This window comes from Drosophila ananassae, chromosome 2R, assembly GCF_017639315.1.
Source record: "Drosophila ananassae strain 14024-0371.13 chromosome 2R, ASM1763931v2, whole genome shotgun sequence".
NCBI classification, from domain to species: Eukaryota; Metazoa; Arthropoda; class Insecta; order Diptera; family Drosophilidae; genus Drosophila; species Drosophila ananassae.
This window is the reverse complement of record NC_057928.1, coordinates 26,832,389-26,854,477: the sequence shown is the minus strand read 5'-3', so window position 1 is coordinate 26,854,477 and position 22,089 is coordinate 26,832,389. Positions and strand designations below refer to the sequence as shown.

General features: G+C 46.7%; 4 protein-coding genes across 11 annotated transcripts; all 4 read right to left on the bottom strand.

Annotated features, from left to right (window-relative positions):
• Nucleotides 1–2,873: 2,873 nt before the first annotated feature.
• On the bottom strand, nt 2,874–5,478 carry LOC6507506 (probable G-protein coupled receptor Mth-like 8). The gene is made up of 7 exons (XM_001955829.4): nt 4,738–5,478; nt 4,520–4,676; nt 3,955–4,146; nt 3,674–3,892; nt 3,343–3,620; nt 3,210–3,289; nt 2,874–3,151 (listed from the first exon to the last, which is right to left on the bottom strand). The coding sequence occupies exons 1-7, from the start codon at nt 5,245–5,247 to the stop codon at nt 3,103–3,105; spliced, it is 1,485 nt and encodes a 494-aa protein (XP_001955865.1). The 5' UTR covers nt 5,248–5,478; the 3' UTR covers nt 2,874–3,102.
• Nucleotides 5,479–5,573: 95 nt separating this feature from the next.
• On the bottom strand, nt 5,574–7,996 carry LOC6507505 (probable G-protein coupled receptor Mth-like 9). The gene is made up of 8 exons (XM_001955830.4): nt 7,456–7,996; nt 6,955–7,396; nt 6,707–6,898; nt 6,417–6,650; nt 6,197–6,353; nt 5,934–6,137; nt 5,793–5,872; nt 5,574–5,735 (listed from the first exon to the last, which is right to left on the bottom strand). The coding sequence occupies exons 1-8, from the start codon at nt 7,651–7,653 to the stop codon at nt 5,701–5,703; spliced, it is 1,542 nt and encodes a 513-aa protein (XP_001955866.1). The 5' UTR covers nt 7,654–7,996; the 3' UTR covers nt 5,574–5,700.
• A 454-nt stretch (nt 7,997–8,450) lies between these two features.
• LOC6507504 (G-protein coupled receptor Mth2) lies at nt 8,451–16,635 on the bottom strand. Of its 7 annotated transcripts, none has more exons than XM_014909791.3 (6): nt 15,754–16,635; nt 11,379–12,130; nt 10,698–11,313; nt 10,433–10,627; nt 10,076–10,277; nt 9,041–9,178 (listed from the first exon to the last, which is right to left on the bottom strand). In XM_014909791.3, exons 2-5 carry the CDS (start codon nt 12,118–12,120, stop codon nt 10,106–10,108), a joined length of 1,725 nt encoding a protein of 574 aa, XP_014765277.1. In that variant the 5' UTR covers nt 12,121–12,130; nt 15,754–16,635; the 3' UTR covers nt 9,041–9,178; nt 10,076–10,105. The 7 variants fall into 7 exon arrangements, with proteins under 7 accessions (XP_014765280.1, XP_014765277.1, XP_014765278.1 ...); XM_014909792.3 differs by lacking the exon at nt 15,754–16,635 and adding an exon at nt 14,136–14,340; XM_014909789.3 differs by lacking the exon at nt 15,754–16,635 and adding an exon at nt 13,758–14,128.
• Nucleotides 16,636–18,779: 2,144 nt separating this feature from the next.
• Nucleotides 18,780–21,986, bottom strand: LOC6507503 (G-protein coupled receptor Mth). Of its 2 annotated transcripts, none has more exons than XM_014909787.3 (9): nt 21,855–21,986; nt 20,672–21,161; nt 20,448–20,604; nt 20,214–20,390; nt 19,893–20,150; nt 19,648–19,819; nt 19,388–19,582; nt 19,242–19,329; nt 18,780–18,997 (listed from the first exon to the last, which is right to left on the bottom strand). In XM_014909787.3, the coding sequence occupies exons 1-8, from the start codon at nt 21,944–21,946 to the stop codon at nt 19,242–19,244; spliced, it is 1,629 nt and encodes a 542-aa protein (XP_014765273.1). In that variant the 5' UTR covers nt 21,947–21,986; the 3' UTR covers nt 18,780–18,997. The 2 variants fall into 2 exon arrangements, with proteins under 2 accessions (XP_014765273.1, XP_044570478.1); XM_044714543.1 differs by lacking the exon at nt 21,855–21,986 and adding an exon at nt 21,219–21,233.
• Nucleotides 21,987–22,089: the final 103 nt, after the last annotated feature.

Below are 22,089 nucleotides of genomic sequence, written 5' to 3'. Positions count from 1 at the left end.
CGGAGGGGCATTATTGAAATGTATTTCTTCTCCAAACCATCAGGAGTAACGGCGAAAGATAAATATCTTCAGTGGGATATTTTCGGTTCATAGTTCGGGACTAGCCGGATCGCTTTAGAATGCATTCCATAGATACCCTCGGAAGACAAAAAACGCACACTCATGCCACGGCGATGTCGCTGTAGCCTCTCCTGTATTTGTTGCATTTGCAACAACGTCCGCTGTCGGCACGATGTGCTCCTTTGCAACTTTGTTGCATGGGAATGGGGGCCTCGCTAGCGAAAGTGGCACGCCGCAGGCCTGGAATTGGAATGTTGAAACTCTTTTTGTACACCGGCCCATCAGGCCTCCCTTCAACTGATCGCCCTGCTAAGCGATCAGTTGAACTAAAGGTTTAATTCAAAGTATAGCTCTTAGAGGGACTGATCATATAATAGAAATGTGTCAAGCGCCGGTCGGTTTCTTCTTTTAATTGCTTCCGCAAACGCGTTGCTGCTCTTAACGCTTGAAACGATTACGGCGCATCGGCCATAGAAAGCCAACCAAGAGCTCCCAAAAAGCCAAAAGAAAACTTGAGAAATGGTGTTAAGCATTTACACGTGCCGCAACCATAAAATATCATCAAACCACGCTCACTCCGGCCAGTGATGCTCGGCAATAGCAATGGGCAGTGAGGCGAGTCTCTTATAAAGGAGGTTATGTGAAGGAAATAATACTGTATCCTGTGCTGCGTCAAGGGGAGTACATAGAAGCTTCAAATTAAGCAACATTCCTAGGTGATCATTAAGGTGTGATAATGCCTGACTGGATCGGAAGCCCATACAATTATAGGGCATCAAGATCTGGCGATAGTCAATGGATCGCCCAAAGCCCGTGGTCGTGTGAATTGAAGAAATGAAACGCTTCGAGCATTGCTCGAAGAAGCCAGAGTCCCACAGCAATAGCAGAAAGGCTAAACAAACAAGAGCGAACAAATAATGAAAGGTATAAATGGAGTTGGTAAAGTAATAAAATTTCTTCGTTTCTCGGACAAGTGAGCTGAATGAAAAGGTGTCGTTGCAGCTGAGAATCGAGATCACACGCGGTTACCACTTTGGGAGCATGGCTCGACACCTCCCGACCCGAACAATTCCATTGTAGTGGAAGGGGGAGAGATACGGCTTGCAAGAAATCAAAGCCTCTACCTCCAATCCAAAATATTTACTTCCCGGAGCACCTATGCATGTAACTGTGCCTAGGTTTTCATGAATGAATTTATGATGGGTTGCGTTCTGGCTGTCGAGCTGCGCTCCACTGCTTTGCTTTTAATTAATCATTTAATCACGTTTTTTTACTCATAAATTATGAAACGTGACTCGCAGAGGGGACGGGTGGAAATGTTTGTCAATTGCTTGTCGGGGACATTCGTGGGCATAAATTAATCTTAGAGTTGTATATTTCCTCAACGTGCTGCGGTTAAACTATAGTTATTTATTGTATTTGCTTTGCTTTCTGAAAAATAGGCAGTAGATGCTTTTATTTGATAGTTTAGTGCTTCAATAGGGCCATTTCTGGCAGTGACTATCTTGAGTTTATGTTAATTACTGATTACTTTTGAGTGCGACCATCAACCTGAGTGTGTGCGACCGCGTGGGCTCCACGGGCGTGGCTATCCTGCAGTCAGCAAGCCACTTAATGGGTTGTCTAATATCCTTTAACTGCCATCGGGCCATTAAAAAGCATAATGTCATTTAGTAATTAATTTTCATGTTAGTTCCGTTTCCAGGAAACACAAACGCCGGGTGGGTGGGGAGGTCGGGCGGAAGGACTTGAGGGCGGGGGCCACTTTGTGTAGTATCTCTCCGAGGGGGGGTACGAGGAGGGCGGGGCCAAGTTGGGTTAAAAAGCTGCTGCACCTAGTCGACGTTTACTCGAACCGATATACTCACACACCACAAGTGCACATCGCTCCTGAAAAACGCGCCAAACATGTCCTACCTCTCGCGCGTTTCCAGTGCGCAGGATGCTGCTGGATGCAATGCATTTGTGTTTGCCGGGTGCCGTTCCAGCTTCCATTACTACGGGCATTTTACTACGTTTTATCGATCCGTCTATATGTACGTACGCACGTCGTGCTCTGTCGGGCCCTGCCTCCGTGTGCCGCGCAGTGTGTATCCTGTATTCCGCTGCTGTACGCCCAGCCAAAAGAAACAGGACCAAACCGAAGCCGAAGCTCGGTCGTGTGCCGCCTAGGGTTCACTTGGGCGAGGCCACATCGCAGTGCCAGAGCAGTAGTGGCAGAGAGCGGCTGGCGGAGAGCCCACTCCGGCTCACATTCCGCTTGATTCCTTGCGCTCGATAGCAGCTCCCCTGCATCCTTGAATCCTTTGGTCGGATGCAGGCTCTCTTGCACCCGCTCTCGTTCTGGTTCTCGCTCTCCGCGCGGCCATTGACCTCTGATGCCAAACAAAATCGGCGGGCACTTATTAAATAGAGAAGTGCATGTGGGAGGGGCATCTGGGCGGGGAGGGTGCACTCGACCACGGTCCAGGGAATTGCAAATCCAGAGGGTCGGGCGAAGGGTGCTTTGGTCTGGATTGCCGTGAATTGGATTCTGTGGTGCCCCAGGACTGCCCCGCTCATCCCTCATTCCCTAGCCCCCTCGGCCAACTTCAGAGTTTGTTTTGTGTTGTGTAAATTACGCTATTTACGGGAATATTGCTGGCCAGAGTTTCGGATCGCTTTTGTTGTGTGTTCCTTGGGTCGATGGGAAGGCTCAAATTGAATTCGCCAGCACATTAGACACTTTTTTGACGATTGCCCCAAGGTATTCGGGGTCAAATATCCAGCGAGCTACAACAACCTTCTTAAGTTTAATGTAGAAAATCAAACAAATTTCAATAAAGTAATTGGATAAACCCGAATATTGTTTATTTTCGAGTCGAATTTTAAACGAAAGTTAGTTTGAAAAGCGCCAATGCGGGAATCGGCAGAGGCTCTTATCTACTTCCACGAACATACGTATATTTCACCATGTCAAGTAAATCTATTTTACAAGTACAGATAATTGTGTATTTTTCAACACTGATTACCGCCAAACTGCTGGTTTGAACTTCCAAGGTGTCAACCGAAACTCGAAAGGGGTACAGAGTTCTCGCAGGTGTCCTCCTCACTGTGGGGGAGATGGTAGATAGGAATTAATCGGCAATTTATAGATACACGCTTCTCACTTGTCGATGCGCCTCAAAAAGTTTTGAATTTGCTGGTTCTTCCCAATCAGGGCATAGAGGGCGGCGAATCCGTGGAAAGCCTGAAAATTTCAGCGGATTAAAGAATTATAATACCAGCCTGGGAGCCACTTACCGAACAGAAGCAGACGGCGTAGTTGAGGTGCGACCGCTCCTCCCTGTAGTAGTTGAAGGCGAAGGAGCAGACCCACACGAACCAGACGACCGCCGTGTAGACAAAGTACTTCCAGAAGGATCGGAAGCGGTTCCGCTCAATCGACTCAAACCTCTTCTCCGTCTCAATCTCCGGCTGTTCGCTGATGTATATCAAGCTAAGAATGTAGAAGAACCCGCTGATGGCACAGGCCACAAAGACAGGGGCGTATAAGTACACCATGATGGACCAGTTACGAGCTGTTGATGCACTGCAGTAAGTAACTAGTATCAGGGGAATCCCAAAAACTCACGATCAAACCAGCACGTGTCACCGCCAAAGACCAGCCGAGCTCCGTAGTAGCTGAAGCCCACGTAGAAGGACCATCCAATGGCAATAATCACTATGGGGGTGAAGATCAGCCAGAACATCAGTTTCGTGAAGACCACACCGTGGAAGCTCAAGTAGAGCTTGAACGAGATGAAGCTCAAAATATAGAAGGAGAGGACCAAGTACATCAGTGTCAAGCTAGCTGAGGGTGAGGAAATTCAAATAGTTTGGTCGCTTAGAATTTACATCCCCGGGCTCACTCACGGAGGATTCGACAGGCAGCATAGGAGAGGTTCGCCGGGTTGTGGAGCGTCAAGTAAGCCAAGAGGGCGTATCCAAGGATCATACAGATCGAGTAGGCCTTTATCGCCACACCGTAGAAACTGTTGCGCATCTCCGAGCAGAGCAGATACACCATTAGCACAATAAACATGGATATTATGGAGATCAGAAGACCTGTCGAGTAGGAGGGGTGGCAAAGCAGAAACACAAACAGAATCAGGTGAGGCACATTTCTCTGGAACTTTCAACCAATTCAATATTTTTCTATCAGTGGGACCACTTTTCTTAGCAACTGGGAGCCCTAATAATAAAATACAAAGTTTTATGTTCCGTATAATATTGCGGAAGGTTTCTTTCAGTGTGGGGAAGATAATCTCGCACCTCCAAACCATCCATCGCCACCAGCGGGTTCTTTTGTTATTTTAGTAATTACTTTCATACGCGTACTATTTTTAAAACACAAACAGTGGGCCACCAGAAATGGAAAGCCAATTTGTAATTGCCGATGCTATTGAACTGACTGTATCGCTGCACAAGGCCTACTTACATATGGCGTAGGTCCATTCCCGCACTCCCAGCACAAAGTGAAACTTCTCTGGGGCACAGGCAAGGGGCTGCCAGTCCCAGGTCGAGTTGCCCAGGAGCAGGGGTGTGAAGCAGTAGTGCTTGGAGAAGACGTGTCCCCGATGGCTGACCGTTCCGTTCTGGGGACAGAAAAGGGTTACCGATATCCGAAAGAACCTCTGCTCTAGTTCTAGTTCCAACCTCGTGGAGGGTCCAGTGCACGTACTCGGCACCCTTGGTGACAGGCTTCATGTGCTTGCACGGAGTGTCAATGTGAATACTGAATGCTGGGCCCAGCTCCAGCCTCCGAAGACTGCCATTGAGGAGCTCCACTTCCATGTGGCTGTGGGCAGGAAGAGGGGGAAGGCCGCTTCTGGGAACCGAACACTGTCTGGTGTCCGCGTCGTAGAGGTGGCCGCTCGGGCAGCAGATCCTGACACAGGGTTTCAGGCGGCAGACGCAGGCGCGGAGGTGCTTCCGAGCCGGGATGCGGATTCCATTATCGATGACAAAGTCATAGACGGCAACCAAGTGGTGCGGAATAGGTGTCCAGTTATAGAAGTAGGTCGCATTGTCCCCGACTCTTCCAGGGGTGTCGGTGATGTTTGCGGTGTCAATAAAAGCGCAGGGATAGCGGGTCTCTTCGTGGAAGGCCAGACAACTGTGCCTCGAGAGGATCGCGAGGAGTCCCAGAAGAAGAAACTGCGCCATTGGAACAGGAACTCGGTCGTGTGCGGTGGCGATCTCACTTACAGACTCCGTGTTTTTGTTTACACCACAGCGCCGGATTTATGCGTGTTTACCTCCACACGATTGCCAAACCAAAATCGAACTGAATCGAGAAGAAAATGAAATGGAATGGATTCGACTGGATGGAAACCGAGAAGTACATTTTTGATGACGTACAGAGCGGCAGAGCGTAAATTGGGCGGCAGGTGGATCTTGAGCACCTGGCGCAGTAAGGAGTAGGGCTGCGCGCTCTCGAAGTATGGAAAGGGCTGGCCGAAAGTCTGTTTCAAAAGTAAAGACGTCTGATATGCAAATTTTTAAAGATTTTTAATGAATATATTAACATAAACACACTGATATTTATTCGGCATGTGTGAAATCAAAAGAAAACCATTCAATGTACGTCGGAGTTTGTAGCAATCATATTCCCTTCGCCTAGAGTGATGTCACTGTAGCCTTGTAGGGAGAATCTGTGGCGAGATTGGCTTTCAGAAGGAGAACAAATTCTTTGTAAATGTGGCTCTTACCTGGGGATTTCAGGTCTCCTTTCTCATCGAATTTGTAGACGCGTGCGTTGATGACACTCAGGTCCGTCTGGCTGGACTCGCTGTTGAACCAAAAATAACCCCATTAGGCTGAGTGAAATGGCTTGCAAAAGAACAACTTACACATTGATGGCCCACCAGGACTTTACGTGGACATTCTTTCCCAGCAACAGGATGAACCCGGCTATGGCCAGGCCCAGGATGCAGATGCCGCTCCAGAAGTCAATGATGAAGAAGTGCTCCCGCAGTCTGGCCATGGTGAAGACCACTATTTCGCGGATCCAGACGGCGAACACGCCCACTATGTAGGCACTGAAGGCGTAGAAGCTGGAGTGTGGGGAAGGCATTAGGCTGAACTTGGTGGGATAACTTATGGATGGACCTACTGGGTTTTCACAATCCGCAACTGAGATCCGAGAATGTACTGGGTGTCCGGGGGCAGTTTGTATATGGAAAAGTACGCCTTCAGGCAGCACACAGAGCTGAATACCAGCAGGACTATGACGGGCGTGTAGAAGTATATCAAAATGCCCCAAAGACGAACTGCAATAGACATGGCACTCAGTATATTATGGCCAGTATCGGTCAAGGTTAAATACACTCTACCGTCAAACCAGCAGTAGTCCTCTCCTATGCCAGGCTTGTAGTGCTTCGGCAGCTTGGAATCCTGGGCGAAGGACACAGCAAACCGCAGGCCAATGACGACCAAAACAGTCAAGCCGTACCACAGCTGGCGAACCCAGTTCCTCACAGTGTTCTGACGAAACTTGAGCAGAAAATCGAAGCTGCAAATCGCAAGGAACCCAAAGGACAGCATGAGGCAGGTGTACGCCAGATAACCTTGTCAAAGAAATCATAATCTTTAGCTCTAATTTCAGGATGCTGTCAAGAGTTACCTATATTCCTGCAAGACCCCTTCGACAGCTTGACAGGGTTCTTCAAGGCCAAGTATACCAGAAGGGAGTAGCCCACGATCGTGCAAAGGAGGTACAAGATGATCAAGTGGCCGTAGTGGCTCTTCCTGGCCTCTCGCACGGATGCCAGCAACGAGACGATAAAGATGTGGATGATAATGGCAATAATGCAGCCTGTAGGAAAAATATGTTATCCAAAGTGTACTACTGTCCTTGGCGACCCCACTCACATATGGCGTAGATCCAGACCCGATAGCCCGATTGGAATCGCTCGCAGCTGATCGGAGCCAACTCCCACTGCTCGGGCTTGTGCTCCAGGGGACTGAAGCAGTACTCGTCCGTGCTCCAGACCCGGTTTTCCCTGAAGAGCGAGCCGTTCTCAAAGAGGTCCCACTTCCAGAAGCTTTCGTGCTTCCGGTCCACAAACTTGTTGCGGCAGCCCAGTTCTGTGCGAACCAGGAATCGATCCTTGATGCGAACATTTTCCACCGACCGATTGCCGTAGGTCAGCTCAATATGGGTGGACTCCCTGATCTGGTGGGGCTGCGAGCAGTTCCAGTGCTTCGAGTCAAAGACCAGATCCGGTGGGCAGCAGAAGCTGATGCACGCCTTCTGCAGACATGCGCAGCCGCGCAGGTGCTTCTTGGCGCGGTACTGCACTCCGTCGATCACCTGGAGGCGGCACATGGGGGTTACTGGGACTTGACTCCGTCGCTCCACCCCGAGCTTACCTTGAAACTGTACTCGGCTATCATGTTTGGCGGAATCACCAGTCCGGCGTAAGAGTACGAGCCGTCCTTCAGGCGGAGTCCGTCCGTGATGTTCACCGTGTTTGCGTAGGCACATGGGTGATCGATGCTGGCTATCTCTAGGGCAGCCACGCCCAGGGACAGCCCCAGAGCCAGGGGAATGATCCAAAGCAGCGCCATGAAGCAATCTTGCTCTGACGTCACAACTCGATAATTAAACAAACAAATACGCGGGCGATTGCCGTCGAATTAATACAAAGTAAAGAACAGCCAACAAAAGTCCACAACAATCGAGATCCGAAAGTGACAACGACGCCGACGACGGCGCGGTCTAAAAACGGCTGCGATTGCGGCAACGACAACGCCAAAAAGAACCACCGCAAGCAACAACGTCCGCCGAGTAGACTCTCCGGCCCATTCTCCTCTCTCTCGACTAGCAGACGACAAACCCGCCACAGCAGGGCAGCTCCATACTGGCCAAGAATAAAAAACAGACTGGCTGATTAGTCAACAAGCCCCAAAACCAGACCTGTCCACAACCAGCCGGTAAAGCAGTCGCTCTGCCAGCAATCTCAACATTAGCTTTTGTGATGTGATGGCTCGTCCAATGATGCCACCACCTTATCGGTTCCAGCGATGGCTCTACGAATTCATATTACCAATAAACCTATAAATTTATAGTTATAGCGCCATTACTTCTCGCAAACCAAGCCTTTGTTTTCCGTACTTGTGCAGCTTGATGCCGCGATTTAAACTGTTGGTATCAACTAACGAACTCATGCGATCGTATTTTATGGATCCAATGGATCGCTGGCGATACAAAAAGTTGGCCCCAAAAGCTTTTATTCGCTGGAAAGGTGTGTGTCCGGTCTAGACTACTTACGATCAAATTCTGGCAGTGCGTTTCCCAGCTAACGTGCATTATTTTGGGCTGAAAGCTGGTCCACTCTTGGGCTGAAAGCTGTAAATACCAATGCTTCGATTTCATCTTTGGCTTTATTAAGCTTGACATAGAATTATAACTTCAGTTACTTTTAGTATAACCATGTAGATATCGTAATAGTATGTGATATGAATGAGTTGAAAAATATTACAATTCTCAGATTGAAGGCACACAGATGTTGTATACAGGTTTGTGGTTCCGTTTAAAGCCAACTATGCATGTTTCAAATAATCTAGCTTCATAAATACTAGGTATGGCGCTGCGAAGCGTGCTTATATAACTAATCAGGTTGTTCACGGGTAACAGAACATAACAGAGAAACTGGGTGGGAGAGGGTGGTTGGGTTGGGATGGTGGCTTCCTTCTTAAGTAGTGTCTTTTCCAATAGTACATCCCGAATATGGCTGCCACTGGTGAGGGTGGATCGTGTGGATGTGCTTCTAGATTTGGGATGGTCGACTAGTGCTCCTTGCAAAGTTCATCAAAGGCGTTACGTTATCTAAGCTAATCAATTGGCCCAAGAGATCTCCCTCCATAGTCCTGACAAAATAGGTTATTCGATACTCGGCCCGAGACGGCAGCAAGTCCAGATGCTCAGCGGAAGCTGGTGGTGCGCTGAGGATCCACTCCACCGCCACTCATCATCAACGGCTTCTCCGCCGACGGCTTCTCGTGCAACGACAGGTTGGCCACGCTGCTCGACGTCGTCTTGGTGGAGTACTGGCTCTGACGCTGGCTGCTTCCCTCGCCCATACTCGAGCACCTGGGGTCACGACGTCCATTGAGTCGGCAGTGAGGAATAGACAATGTCGAAAAATCTAATTAGAACGTGTTGGTTAGGCGTCGTGGATTGGGTTAGATAAAGCATACATAGACAGCCCATTACCATGTAATGACACATTTAAGAGTTATTTTCGAGGATGAGGAGGTTAGTGAAGGAGTACCCGTTAGTGTTTATCTACTTGGATTGAAACGGCGGCACTCGGCATTACCTGCGACCTGTGACACTGTAATCAGATAGTGGCCTTGGCGTTTGTCGGCAGGCCGGTGGCATTGGCAACAGCCTTCAGATGTATCCTTTTGCCAGATGGCAGCACGTTCGAGTCCGAGCCGATGGAAGTCGAGGTGGTGACCGAACTCGAGCCGTTCGACCCCTTTTTCTCCAGAAATCTTCACAGGACAGAGTTGATGGAGGACACGTTTACAAATGGACACATATTATAGACGCAAACATAAGTGGTGTTTAGAAGAGGGCGCTAGTATTTGGTTTCAGTGTTTAGTGGTATTTTAATATTGTTCTTGTGGCTTCGAGTTGAAGGTAGGACGCAGCGCTAAGCTGGATCGGCTGAAGATTCGGGATTAGGTTTCTTGTCAGTGTCGGGCTTAAAGCTAGATGGCTGGCTGTTTCTGTTGCTGGTGAGTTTTTGGCTAAGCAACATCGAAAGCGGTCTGACAACGAGAACAGTACAACAGAAAATATAGTCATCGGTTGCGATTAGTCGGGCTATTTTGGGCTGGGAGCATGCCGCTCGGCCCCAATTTCTCCCTGCTGCAATGGCCTAAATAGCCCCCAGTTCTAAGGATCTGCGAGCCATTATATTGGAGCCTTCTGAAGCTCTGGTTAGTGGAAAGCACATCAATCAGCAGAGGAGCTGCTTACTCGAATGGATAAGAGTGGCTTCGTCCCAAATCAGACGTCGTGGGAGTGAATGCCGCTGGCGGAGCCATTAGAGAAGGCGTTCCGAATGACCACCAACTTTCGGATCTGGTTGGAGGCGTCCATGAAACGCTGTCGCATGGAGACCGTGCTCGCCCCCAAAGTCATGCTCTCAGTTTGCCGGAGACTGCGCACCCGTATTGTTCTGGGAATGTTCAATTTTGGAGTAACAGATGTAACATAACACAGATGTAAAGGGCAGTTGGGACAAAACGATACACACGGACACGGCTACTTTAGAGGGACATTTCCGGAGAACGGTACGAAGAATTCAAAGAGAGGCCCGAGAGCCAGACTCACCTGTTTGTGATCAAATGCTTGACCTTCTTCTTCATAACGAACAGCATGAATATTAGGAAGCCCTGCATGGCGTTGCACAGATCCGAGATGTAGAAGAGCCTGGACCAGTTCTTGTCGTTGCCGACGAAGAAGGAGACGAGCTCCGACAGCCAGGTGACGCCCATGATCAGGAAGAGGCGCAGGAAGAGACCGAACCTGAAAATGACAAATCGACGGGCCCGTCTTAGGGGAGTTGAATGGGAAGCACTAGCTGCACTCCACTTACTTGTCCTTCTCGGTGCGCAGGTTCTTGGTGCTGTTCTCCCCAGCTATGATCTTCGCCATTTCCCGCTGCACGCCGTGGATCTTGATGGCCGTCATAATGAACATAACCGTGTTGGCCACAACGATCACCATGATGGGACCGTAGAAGTAAATCATCGCCGACCAGTTCGTCATGTCCAGCCAGCAGTACACTCCGTCGCCGATTCCCGGCTTCAGATTCGACGGCCAGTTGGTGTGTTCCTGGGCGACCCAGGTGAAGATCAGGAAAACCAGTGCCAGGCCCCAGGAGTACAGCGAGTAGAAGAGGAAGCGCTTCTTCTCCTGGAAGCGGTTGATGCCACGCGTGCCACGGAAATTGTGCCACAGATCGAAGCTGATCACGTTCAGCCAGAGGTAGGCGGACATGAAGAAGAAGTAGGCCGTGTAGCCGAAGGACTTGCAGGTGATGCCGTCAGGGTTGATGCTCTTCTTCAGCTGCACCACGCATAGGGACGTGTAGCCCACCGATAGACCGACTAGATAGCAGACGAGGCTCTTGCCGTGCTGGTTGCGCAGCTCGGGGATCAGCAGGTACACGGCGATGGTCAGCATCATGAAGGGAATAGAAAACAGCATAGCTGGAGCGAGAATAAGATTTATATATCTTAGCAGTATAAACTATCACTCCCAATGGTCCACTCACCGTAGGAGTTAATAATCTTGACCGTGCTGGGCTCGTCCGCCATGTCACAGTTGGCCGGATTGAGGCTGTACACCAGATCCGATTCATTCACAAACGTGGGCACCAGGCAGTACTGATTCTTCTCTATGAAGACCTTGTCGTCCACGCGGAACATGGACCCGTTCTGGAAGATCAGGTACGCATCGAAATCGTTTATTTCCGGCTGCAGGGAGAACATCTTGGCGCAGGGTCGGAAGCTCTGGACGGCAAACTGCTGGGAGATGTTCACCTCCATTGTGATGTTTTCGGCGAAGGTCACGTTGAGCACCGGCTTGGGCCACTCTCGGTGGTCCATGGTGTCGTTCATGCACTCGCCTCGCCCCGAGTTGTATATTTGGCCCCAAGGGCAGCAGATGTTCAGGCAGGGTTTCAGCTTGCAGACGCAGCCCCTCACGTGGTTCGGCACCTCCACGCGGTCCGCCAGGGACCTGAATACGTAGTCGTAGTTGCCGACGAGGTGCTCCGGGATAATGATGCCCTCGTACTCGTAGCTTCCGTTCGGGAAGCGGGTGTGACCCGTTAGGTTGACGGTGTCATGGAACTTGCACGCCACATGAGTGCCTTCCTTTGGCGGCGGCTCGGCCATCACGTATGTTCCGAAACTGAGGCCTGGGATGAGGCGGAAGAAGAATAGGCACAAGACCCCCAGCAGGGTGACTCCGCAATAGAAGGATCCGCCGTTCTGCTGTATTTTTTTCGGCATGCTGAAGCTTCTGCAGAAGAACGGAAATTAAAATACTAAGCGTGTGGGAGCGTTCTTTTGTAATGCACTTCATAAATACGCGAGTATTCCCTTGAGATGTTTTTTCTATTAAGAAATTAATTAGCAAGGGAAACCGGTCCTCAAGAGTAGCACAAATAAGTGCCTAGTTGGCCGAAAAGTATGAGCATTTAGTTAGTCGTAAATTGGGGCCTCTAATTTGGGGACATGGGGGAAAACGGAGAAAACAGTTGGCCAAGCCAAGTGAATCATGCCACGAGCAACAGGTTGGCGGACAGAAGGAAGCAATTAGAGGACGAACGCACCCAATGCGAGGCTCCACAGGACATCAATCATAAGTCCTGCCCGCGGGGAGCGCGTCTAAATAGACTCGACATCAAATATGAATTCGTGTTAAATTGGTAGTAACTGCCGCAGTCTGTCAATAACGGCGACGCCGAGCTTCCCACGTCCTGACAATCTGCTCCTGACTTTTCTGTTTGGCTTCCACCTCCTCTGCCTTTTTAAGCGGTGCTAACGAGCCTCCATAAATTCATTACAAACGCGAAATGGTATACCTTCCAATGGATGGGCTATCTTATCGGCGTCATTAGGCTGTGGTCCTAATTCATTGATCCGCTGATTGTTTGCCTTTGGGAGGGCCGGGGTGGAGGGCGCGAAGGGATAACCTGCGGCAAGCGCGTGGGCCACCAAATTAGCATAAATTTACGGGAACAGAAGCGGGGCCGGAGGTCTAGAGTAAACACTTTAACTCCATATTGATAGGCAATGAGGTAGAGTGAAAGCGGGAGTGGGAGTGGAAGTGGAAGTGGGGCACTTATCATTTAACAGAAAATTGGTCCAATTAATCTGCAAGCACTACACTTGGAACATTTCAACGGACCACCTTTGGCCTTTCCACACACAACGCCGAGCGTTTTCAAGTTCGAATGTTTGAAAAATAATCAAAACATGCGGAACATTAAAATAGAGAAAACAATTGGCCATAAAATTGATTTACGGTATGTTATCAATTCTCCAAACACCCCCTTTATAAGCATTCGAAAACAATTTTCATTTCGAATTTCCATTTTTGTTTTCGACGGTGTTTGGGTTTCCGAGGCTCGATGGGCCAAACAATATAATATTTACTTAAGGGTACTGGGTGTGCCATCAGATAGTGATCAATGAAGCAATAATACATTATTTTAAACGGAGCTTACACTGAATGATTGATCTGAAGTTCATTTGGGAGCAATTACCAATGATTTTTGGGATGAATATCACTCTTGAAACAGTAAAGAACATCAAGTTAGAGTTAGTTAGTTAGGAAATAATGGAATCTTCATCTCACTGGTAATATTCAATGGTAAATGAGTCTTAGAGCTCAAAAGAGGGTGGATCGAAACGCCAATACCTGCAAAGATGGCTGATATGTACATACACACATTGCCCGACGCACTCTACAAAGTGTGTTGGTTTTCTTTCTCGTCGCTTATCGAAGAGATAAAGACCAATTGGCCAACGCCGCCAGCTTATGTCTGACAAAGGCAAACGACTTTCTTACTAATTCATGAGCGTAGAGGGGCGTTCGCCGCTTCCCCAGTTGTAGTGAAATGAGCTGTTCTGCGATTACTTACAGATGTTTTGCGATTCGACTTTTTAGGGTGCTGGTCTTAGACTGGGCGATAATATGATCTATTCTGATAATTTGGTTGTTCTCCATGGCCAGGATCCCTCGCAAAGCGCGAGTGAGTCACAAATACTTAAAGAGTCAGCCCCTGGTTTAGTCACTTGCCGTTAAGAATTAAAAACACGATGAAAATGTCGAGTTCGGTTCACGCGGCGTATGCGCAATAATCAGAAAACAAACAGCGACGTCGTCAATATATGAATTAATATTCCGGGAGCGTGAGCATAACGAGGCTAAGACGGTCAGTCCTAGGCGGACATAGGCATTATACTTTGCGAGGTGGATTGCACGGAAGCGAAAACGAGCTCGATCGAACTCAGCTTACCCACAAAAGTGATATCAGTGGAACTTCTTCTTTGTTCGTATAAGGCTTTTTGTTTGTTTTTTCTCTTGTGCCAAACTTTTGGCGCTTATCACGTATGCCCGAAGTTCAGCGGCTTCTTACTCAAGTTTTGAGTTCGGAAACATTCATTATCACGCGGGTTTCTTGCCCGGGTAGCTGCCCCTAACGAAGAAGTGGAACTAACCGCACACTGACAGAGGACACTTCCAGCCTGGAGAACTCACCGCACCGCTGCGGTGGGTTTGGTCCGATAAGCGCTCGATGACAGGGGCGTCGCCGTCCCGTGAGGCCCCCTTTCGTGTTCTACCTCTAGCTTGGTGTTCTCTGTTTTCCTCGCAAACAAACACTTCGCACAACAAATTTCAATAGCTGACCCGTTGACGAGTTCGGTTCTCTGATGGTACCGAAGATTTCGTGAGAAAATTCCAATTTAAGTATTTTTAGACCCGCCGGTTCTGATGCCACTGTCTATGACTTGTAAACAAAGGCGAGGGCCTTTTCCACATATTCGTTCTATCAATTTGCTGCCATTAGAGTGGGCGTCGGGTGGCGAGTTGGCCAAATAATGTATCCCCGCCACTTGCCCCACCGAGAAGCTATCCCACCGAGAAGCGGGTTCAGACAGCACTGGATTAGATCCCACGCGGAGCCCAGAACTGAAAAGATAAATGGCCGTCAACACGATCCGTCTGATTGTTAGAAGAACTATTTCATTCCTCTAGACAAGGTAATTAGCACTTAAATGTATTGAAAGTCCATCCACCTGAAAGGGGACTTTTGTTGTAGCTGTTTTGTCCAGGAAGTACGACGGTCCAGGGCATCAACGATAATTAATTTGTAAGTGCATTTAGCTTATCATGAAATTTCATAGTGGGGAAACCCTACACCGGAAAACGAGACACTAAAACCGAGCTCAACCTCTCGGAACTCCCATGTGCGTGATTAAACCAATTGCATGTATGTTTAATCGCATTTTCTGCCTTGGAGTTTCGGACCAACTACTATTTATCAGTGTATATTATTTCCAGGGAGGGCAAACGGCTATTATGAGTTCTTATCTTATTCTCTCGGCGAAGAAATTAGAGTGAAATAAACAGACCTCAGTATAAACAATAAACAATATTTTCAAGATGTTTCAACAGCCATTCCCATCCGAAAGTGCGAAAATATAAACATTTATTTAAATCGTATTCTGCTCGCAGTGGTGGCTAGTGGTGGCTAGCCCAGATGCATCCTTGGGGGGGTGGTCAGCTATTGCCGTCTTTAGTGTCTACTCCTACATGACTCATTATCCAGAGCTGAAGCGAGAACAGGTGCTTGGACATTCTCCTGTATAGTAAGTAGTTTGTCATGGAATCAGTTTTCCATTCTGGTTTTTCTCACTCAGATTTGTAGTCGTAAAATGTTGTCTTTCGTAAAGTATTTTCAATAATCACAACAATAAGTTACAATTTGATTTAACCTGATTTAACTTTAAAGTCTATTGACTATATATTCTACCAGGAATCCAGGGGGTGCATGAATTCAGAAAGCGGAAGATATCTGAATATTATATATTCAGAGCGGGAATACTAGTTACTTAGAAATGTGTCAGACTCACCTATATGACTGCCAACCGAAGATTAATTGCACCTTGGAGCTGTTATTAGCCGATCCACTGAAGTATTTATATTTATCTGGTACTTCCAAAGAACAAACACTTGGTCTTCGCAGTCTTCCGTGTGAATGTTATGGGATACGGGCCTTTGTCGATTTCAAAAGCGTCAACGAAACATGGTTTGTGTTTTAAATTGTACTTCGAGTTTTGATGTTTTAGGCGAGTTTACTCGGGAAAAACTGGTTTTGAAAGAAGCTGCGGATCGCAGTGGGTTACCGCACCAGAAATCGTCGCATACACTGTGTTTATAACTAAATGGTTTCCTCCGACCACGTTCCTTTTGCAATGCCTCTCCACTGCCGCGACCACTGAGAAATAAATGAGAGTTGCGGGAATTCCCCTGGAAGTGGGTGTAAATATGCGAACACACGCGGACCGGTTTGGGAGTGGATGAGAGTATCTACACAATATGCGGTTGGGGCTCAGGCACCGGCAAAATCACACGATAGATGGCAAATTAATTAAAACTGGCACTTTTTATTCACAGTTCCAATGTGATACGGCCTCATAGAGAATCCGAGCTTGCTTGGATTCCCACCACGTCCGACGGCGTGAAACAAAGTGACTGGCAAATACGCCAATTTCAGGGAGCTACTCGGCGGATGAAAGCGTCATGTTAGCTGGAAGCTAGCAGACTGTTAAGAGACTGTTAAGTGGGGTCCGTCTTATCACATCTTGGGGCTTCAAAACAGTACACCCCCCGCACTGATAATAAAACAGTTGTGGCTCCGCAACTGTTCGGCTTCGCCGATTCAATGACCATCCAAATCAAACAAAACAGACCCACAATGCGAAACTTGATCGAGTGCCAAAAGGGAGACTGTAAGCAAAAAACAAACAATTATGGGACGTGAATGGTCGTTTCGAGCAAAGAGAGGGCCCCGGGGGAAACGAAGACACTTGTTGCGATGACTCAAAGTGGCCAGTGAGTTGTGACTTAATTAGCCAAGCGCTGGAACTTTGTGGACTAGAGCGCCCCTCTCTGAGATAAAAGACAGCCAAGACACTTATTTAGTTTCTTATCTATAAACTATAAACATATAAACTGAACCTTAGGAGCTTTGGAGCGACGCCAAAATTAATTATTTTAATTATAACTTGCTCTGAAGCCTCGATGTGTGTCTCCAGCTCCCAAACCTTTTCTGGGGCGTTGAAGCCACTTGTCAGACAGATTCAGGAAAGTCAAAAAAGACCCATTTCATTTGCGCAACCATTCATTGGCACGTAGAGTCGAGTTTAAAAACTACGCGACGTGTTCAACAGCACCTTTATGCCTGGAAGAAGCCCAAAAAGTTGTTTAATGGCTAAATAGACACAATCTAAGTTTCGGCCGAAGGTTCAAGCTCCTGCACGGGACCGTTACGAGTTATCAAATTTTATTTTTATGGTTAAATGCCCACTGATCCAGCTTTATGGCACAAACGTGCCGAAACAAGCCAGCTTTTTTAACCGATTTTATTGAACTTCAAAAAAGCCATACACTGGCTTTGACATTGAGCCGACACGGAGAAATCAGTAATAAAATCAGTACGAACTCAAAATTGTCTTCACACAACGCGCCTGATTGTAGCTGGGGAGCGCGAGACAATTAAATCGCATTATAAGCACTAGATAAGTTTGCTGATGTTTTCGGATGCCGAGACCTTCAATGAAGTAAACTCTCAGATCTTCATCAGCAGGATCTTCTTAATTACCACACTTGGTCGTAGCACTCGGTAAATTTGCCTTTTTCGGCACTGTGCAAATTTGTTTTGTTAATTACTAGCAGAGTGTGCTTGCACCGCGCCGTTTCGCTGTTCGGATAATTTTGTATCTGAATTGAATGTATCCAGCTTACCGCTCAAAATTCGACTTCTTCCGCGGTCTGGCAACATCCGAATCGGGCCGAATTGTAAAATGCATCGTTGTGCAACACATTAATTTTATCTCTCAAAAGCTTTTTGGTTTCAAGTGTTGGAAAACACAACTAAAGTGGCTTTCAAACCGTTTTGATTCCAAAACACAGTGGCTCTCAAACCTTAAAAACTTTCGGGCTTAGCTTCGAAAATTTGGTCACACTTTTATATCTTTTTCCAACACGTTTTTTCAAATTTCCATTCGCGTCCTAGCCTCCTCGACTAGCACCAAGCTGTTCAAGGGCATGAACAAGACAAGCTCCAGCACAAGATGTGCTGGCCACCATTATCCAGATTCTTACCCCCGAATACAAGCCACCACTGGGGGGCCCTAGCTGCAGTTGCTCGAATCCGTCGTCATGACCAGGTGCGCAGTTCAAAGGCGATCCAAAGATGGAGTAGAAATCAAGCCCATGCAGTTAAAGAATTTAGTTGCTCCAATTGTTATATATCCTTTGATTCTTATTTCTCACAAGGAACTCTACCCATATAATATATGCCTTATCCTTTTTTGAATCATCCAAGCATCCGCTTATTAAAGATTTGCATCTTTCAGTTATTATTTGGCTCGCTTTAAGGACTCTTATCGGCAGCCACCATTGATCCGATGTTGGGCAATCAGGTTTTCTCGGAATTGCTCACTGCTCTGGGTGGTCAAGCGGCGCCAGATGAGAACGATGCCTCCGAAAACGCTGAACTCGCCAAGATGCTTGTGGAGGACTGCCGTCGTCTGCTACTGGGATCGGCTCACTATCCTGTCGGAACTTGGGGCATCATCGACGCTGATCCAAGGTTAATTTAAGGCTCTATACTGCTGCTCACCGATGACTGCTACATTGTGACGAGTATGACTCGCATCTGGATAAGATCGTCCGTTTTGAGAAGGTGTACCTATCTCTGGTGCGTCTTATAGAGCTGGGCATGCACCAGCAGCCAAAGATATTCCATCCCTCCAATGGATAAACCAGTTCTCCATGTTCTCAAACAACTCCGAATTCACCCATTGGAGGGTCACCATGCTCCGAGGAGGAGCATTCCCTCAGGTTCAAGGCAAGATTCAAAAGAGGAGGTCACTTAGTAAATAAGTAAACAGATTTTTTTGTGTTAGAATGTTAGTTCAAGTTGTCGGCATCGACACTAAACTATCACGTGGCAGCTATGGGGCCTACATCAAGGCAGAATTTTGACACGAAGACTCCTTTCCTCTTCTTTGATTGATGTTGCGAAGCGTTGAAACCCTGATAGTTTTAGGGTCGGCTGTGTTGGGCTTAAATATATATTTTGAACGCGGCCTAAAAAAAGAAAACCAGTATTAGTATATTTAATGAATTAAGAGATATCAAATTAGCGAACATTTGCATTACAAATCATAATAAGAGAAGCACACAAGAACAAGAAGCAAGCCAATACCAGAAGAGAAACGAATATAAATATTACTGATCCGACATGCAGGATCACATAGACAGTCACGACATGCAGTCAGTTAAATTGTTATTGACAAACACCAAGAAACCGTAAAAAATGTTGAGATTTTACCTATTGAAGGTTTCTGGAAAACCTATCCTCGAGGGAAATCTCCTCTTCACACCCATCGCCGTCCTGTTCGTCCTTCCCATCCCGAGCTCTGCTCGTGCAGGTATTAAAACATTCATTAAAGGACACCCCTAGTATGCAAAACTCACCTTTGGATAACGAGCCGTAAAGTACTGCGCTTCAAGACGAACAATACGAATATAATGATGCCCTGGGACCAGTTCAAGTAGTCGGCCACCAGAAACACGTTTTCCCAAAATTCGTGCCCTTGGGCGAAGTAGGATCCAATCTCCAAGCTCCAAGTCAAGCCCATGATAATAAAAAGCCGTAGGAAGATGCTATACCTGTATGGAATAAGGGAAAGCCGTCTCATTTAGTGTGTCAAGGACACTTCGGACTCCTTGCTTACGTCTGCTTGTCAGATGAAAGCTTCTGTTGCCTCTCCTGCTGGACAATGAAGTTCGTAAGGTTCCTTTTTATATCTACGATGCGAATAGCAGTCAGAATGAACATGGTTATGTTAAAGCTGATCAGAAGCGCCAGCGGTCCATAGAAATACATGAGGGCAGACCATCCGTTAGCTTAGGATTAAAATGTCAAAGAAGTCCCCAATGAAGTCCCAGCATATAGCTAATATTTGGTAACCAAACTCACTGTTGATCCAGCAATTGAAGAAACCCACGCCTGGCATCCACTTTACGTTTTCATCGTTATTGCCGTCGACAACATGGTCCACAATGAAGATGACTCCGGTTAGGACTCCTGCCATACCCCAGGCATAAATATTAAAGACCAGGAACTGGTTCTCCGGCACGGATTCAAGATTGCGTCCCGTGAAGAGGATCCAAAGGTGAAGGCTGATAACGGAGAGCCAGAAGAACGCGGCCATGACGAAAAAATAGCCGGTGTAACCTAATAGGACAAAACCTAGAATGTGTTCGTCCTTCTAAGTATGTATGAAGTTTAAAAACTTACCGAGTGCTTCACAGAACTGATCTGCCAGTTTCCATAAATCCACAAGCAGGCACAAGTAGCCTAGAAATAGGCAAATCATGTAGCTGATGAAGCACTTGCCCTGGAAAGTTTTCAATTTCCTTACGTAGGCATACACGGAGATTGTAAGGATTATGCATATCAGCGACAGTGATATCACTATAAAAAAATTTGAAATATTATATGCCAAATGCCAATAATTAAGAAGATTATTACTGATTGTCTTTCCTAAATCAGGTTCGCTCTCAATCACACAGTTGTGCGGGAAAATTCGAAAGGACGATTCGTCCTCTGATTCAATCTTAAGCGGTTGTAAACAGTACTCTCTTTTGCCCAAGGTTTTGTTATCGTAGTGACGTAGAAATGAGCCATCCTAAAAACCAAAATTCGTTTTAGACGGGTCTAAATCCCAGGAAGTTTAAAAGAATGGACAATGCAACCTCATAGATGGTATACTGATCCTCTTCATTCTGGTCATCCACGGGATACAAATATTCACATGGCATGGGCAGATCCCATTGCACTATAAGGTCCTTGCGAAAGTGTCGCGTAGACACTGAGCCGTCTTCGAGGGTCACATTTATGTAGAGGTCTTGACGCTCCAGTTGGTCCTTTAGGCTATCGTCACAATCCCCATTTATGAGCATGTGGTGGGGATGGCAGCAGAGCCTTATACAAGGCCTGAGCTTGCAGACACATCCCCTCCAGTGCTTGTCCACTGACGCCCTGGAGTTATCAGGTAGCAATTTATAGTCATATTCGCCAGTCAAATAAGCGGGAACCAACACATCTTCATACAGGTACGAGTTATTTTTGAGTCTCTGGCTAGACGAGAGATTAACGGTATCATAGTAGTCGCAGTCAGGGATATCCCCCGTTGAACTTTTAATCAGAAGCAATTCTAAGCCAAGAACGATCAGCCAGCATGCCCTTGAAGAAATTAAAAAATTAAAATAAAAAAGTCAAAAATAAATCATATAAAAAAACCTTTTGGCGAAGTAAAATAAATCTGCATCAAAACCTGACCACGAAATATTTTTTCAATTTTTCTAGGGGTACCCCTGCAAAATCCTGGAAACCCCTATGGCCTCTTTCGAAGCCTATATCTCTGGCGATTCTCAACCGATTCCCAAGCGGAATGCCTTAAACGATTTCTGGATCGATTCCCCGCATCAAAGATTCAATCTGCATCAAAACCTGACAACGAAATATTTTTTCAATTTTCCTAGGGGAAATTATTAAGTTATTAATAATAAAATGTACAAAATTACACATAAACAAGAAAGGAAAGCAAACTTTTGGGCGGAGCCGAGCTTGATATACCCTTCCGGTTATATATCAGTTTATATTATTATATATATATCGAATCTTATATAGTTGGCCGATCCTTCTGAGAATTTCACTATCAAATTAATTTGGTAATAAAATGTTTAAAATAACCCCAAGCATCTTTAAAAATAGCTAGGTTGCGCCATTTCCGATCAATTAAGCAGATATAGTCGACCGCTCCCGGCACACAGCTAAAAATCATTCACATCATGCGACAGCAGCAAGTGACAGAGAGGTTTGTAATGAAAGCACTGAACTTTTGAATTTGTTATTCACTCTTAAAATAATACCCACTTATCTGTAAAAATATATTTAATTTTTTTATTAATTATTATTAACATGTGTGCAAATACGCAAAAATATGGATCGCGTTGATCCGATTCCATCGTTCCACTTCGACGCTAAGTCGAGTACGTTTTATTATTTTTATCGATATTTGTCATCGACAAACAAGCGTTGTGGTGAGAATATTGCATTATCACGATTAGCCGATAGGACCTCGAAAGTATATCGAATATCGATGTTTTCA

What these genes read in the sequence shown, in the direction of transcription:
- LOC6507506 (XM_001955829.4), bottom strand. Translation starts at nt 5,247, where the DNA reads ATGGCGCAGTTTCTTCTTCTGGGACTCCTCGCGATCCTCTCGAGGCAC. An exon ending in TGCTGCCTGTCGAATCCTCC is followed by an intron (nt 3,893 to 3,954) that starts GTGAGTGAGCCC and finishes CCTCACCCTCAG; the next exon opens with CTAGCTTGACACTGATGTAC. An exon ending in ACGCCGTCTGCTTCTGTTCG is followed by an intron (nt 3,290 to 3,342) that starts GTAAGTGGCTCC and finishes TGAAATTTTCAG; the next exon opens with GCTTTCCACGGATTCGCCGC.
- LOC6507505 (XM_001955830.4), bottom strand. Translation starts at nt 7,653, where the DNA reads ATGGCGCTGCTTTGGATCATTCCCCTGGCTCTGGGGCTGTCCCTGGGC. An exon ending in GGACTACTGCTGGTTTGACG is followed by an intron (nt 6,354 to 6,416) that starts GTAGAGTGTATT and finishes TGTCTATTGCAG; the next exon opens with TTCGTCTTTGGGGCATTTTG. An exon ending in TCCTGGTGGGCCATCAATGT is followed by an intron (nt 5,873 to 5,933) that starts GTAAGTTGTTCT and finishes TTGGTTCAACAG; the next exon opens with CGAGTCCAGCCAGACGGACC.
- LOC6507504 (XM_014909789.3), bottom strand. Translation starts at nt 13,843, where the DNA reads ATGGAGAACAACCAAATTATCAGAATAGATCATATTATCGCCCAGTCT. An exon ending in CTGCGCACCGAGAAGGACAA is followed by an intron (nt 10,628 to 10,697) that starts GTAAGTGGAGTG and finishes TGTCATTTTCAG; the next exon opens with GTTCGGTCTCTTCCTGCGCC. An exon ending in AAGCATTTGATCACAAACAG is followed by an intron (nt 10,278 to 10,432) that starts GTGAGTCTGGCT and finishes GAACATTCCCAG; the next exon opens with AACAATACGGGTGCGCAGTC.
- LOC6507503 (XM_014909787.3), bottom strand. Translation starts at nt 21,946, where the DNA reads ATGGAATCGGATCAACGCGATCCATATTTTTGCGTATTTGCACACATG. An exon ending in ATCAGTATACCATCTATGAG is followed by an intron (nt 20,605 to 20,671) that starts GTTGCATTGTCC and finishes TTTGGTTTTTAG; the next exon opens with GATGGCTCATTTCTACGTCA. An exon ending in CTTTCATCTGACAAGCAGAC is followed by an intron (nt 19,583 to 19,647) that starts GTAAGCAAGGAG and finishes TATTCCATACAG; the next exon opens with GTATAGCATCTTCCTACGGC.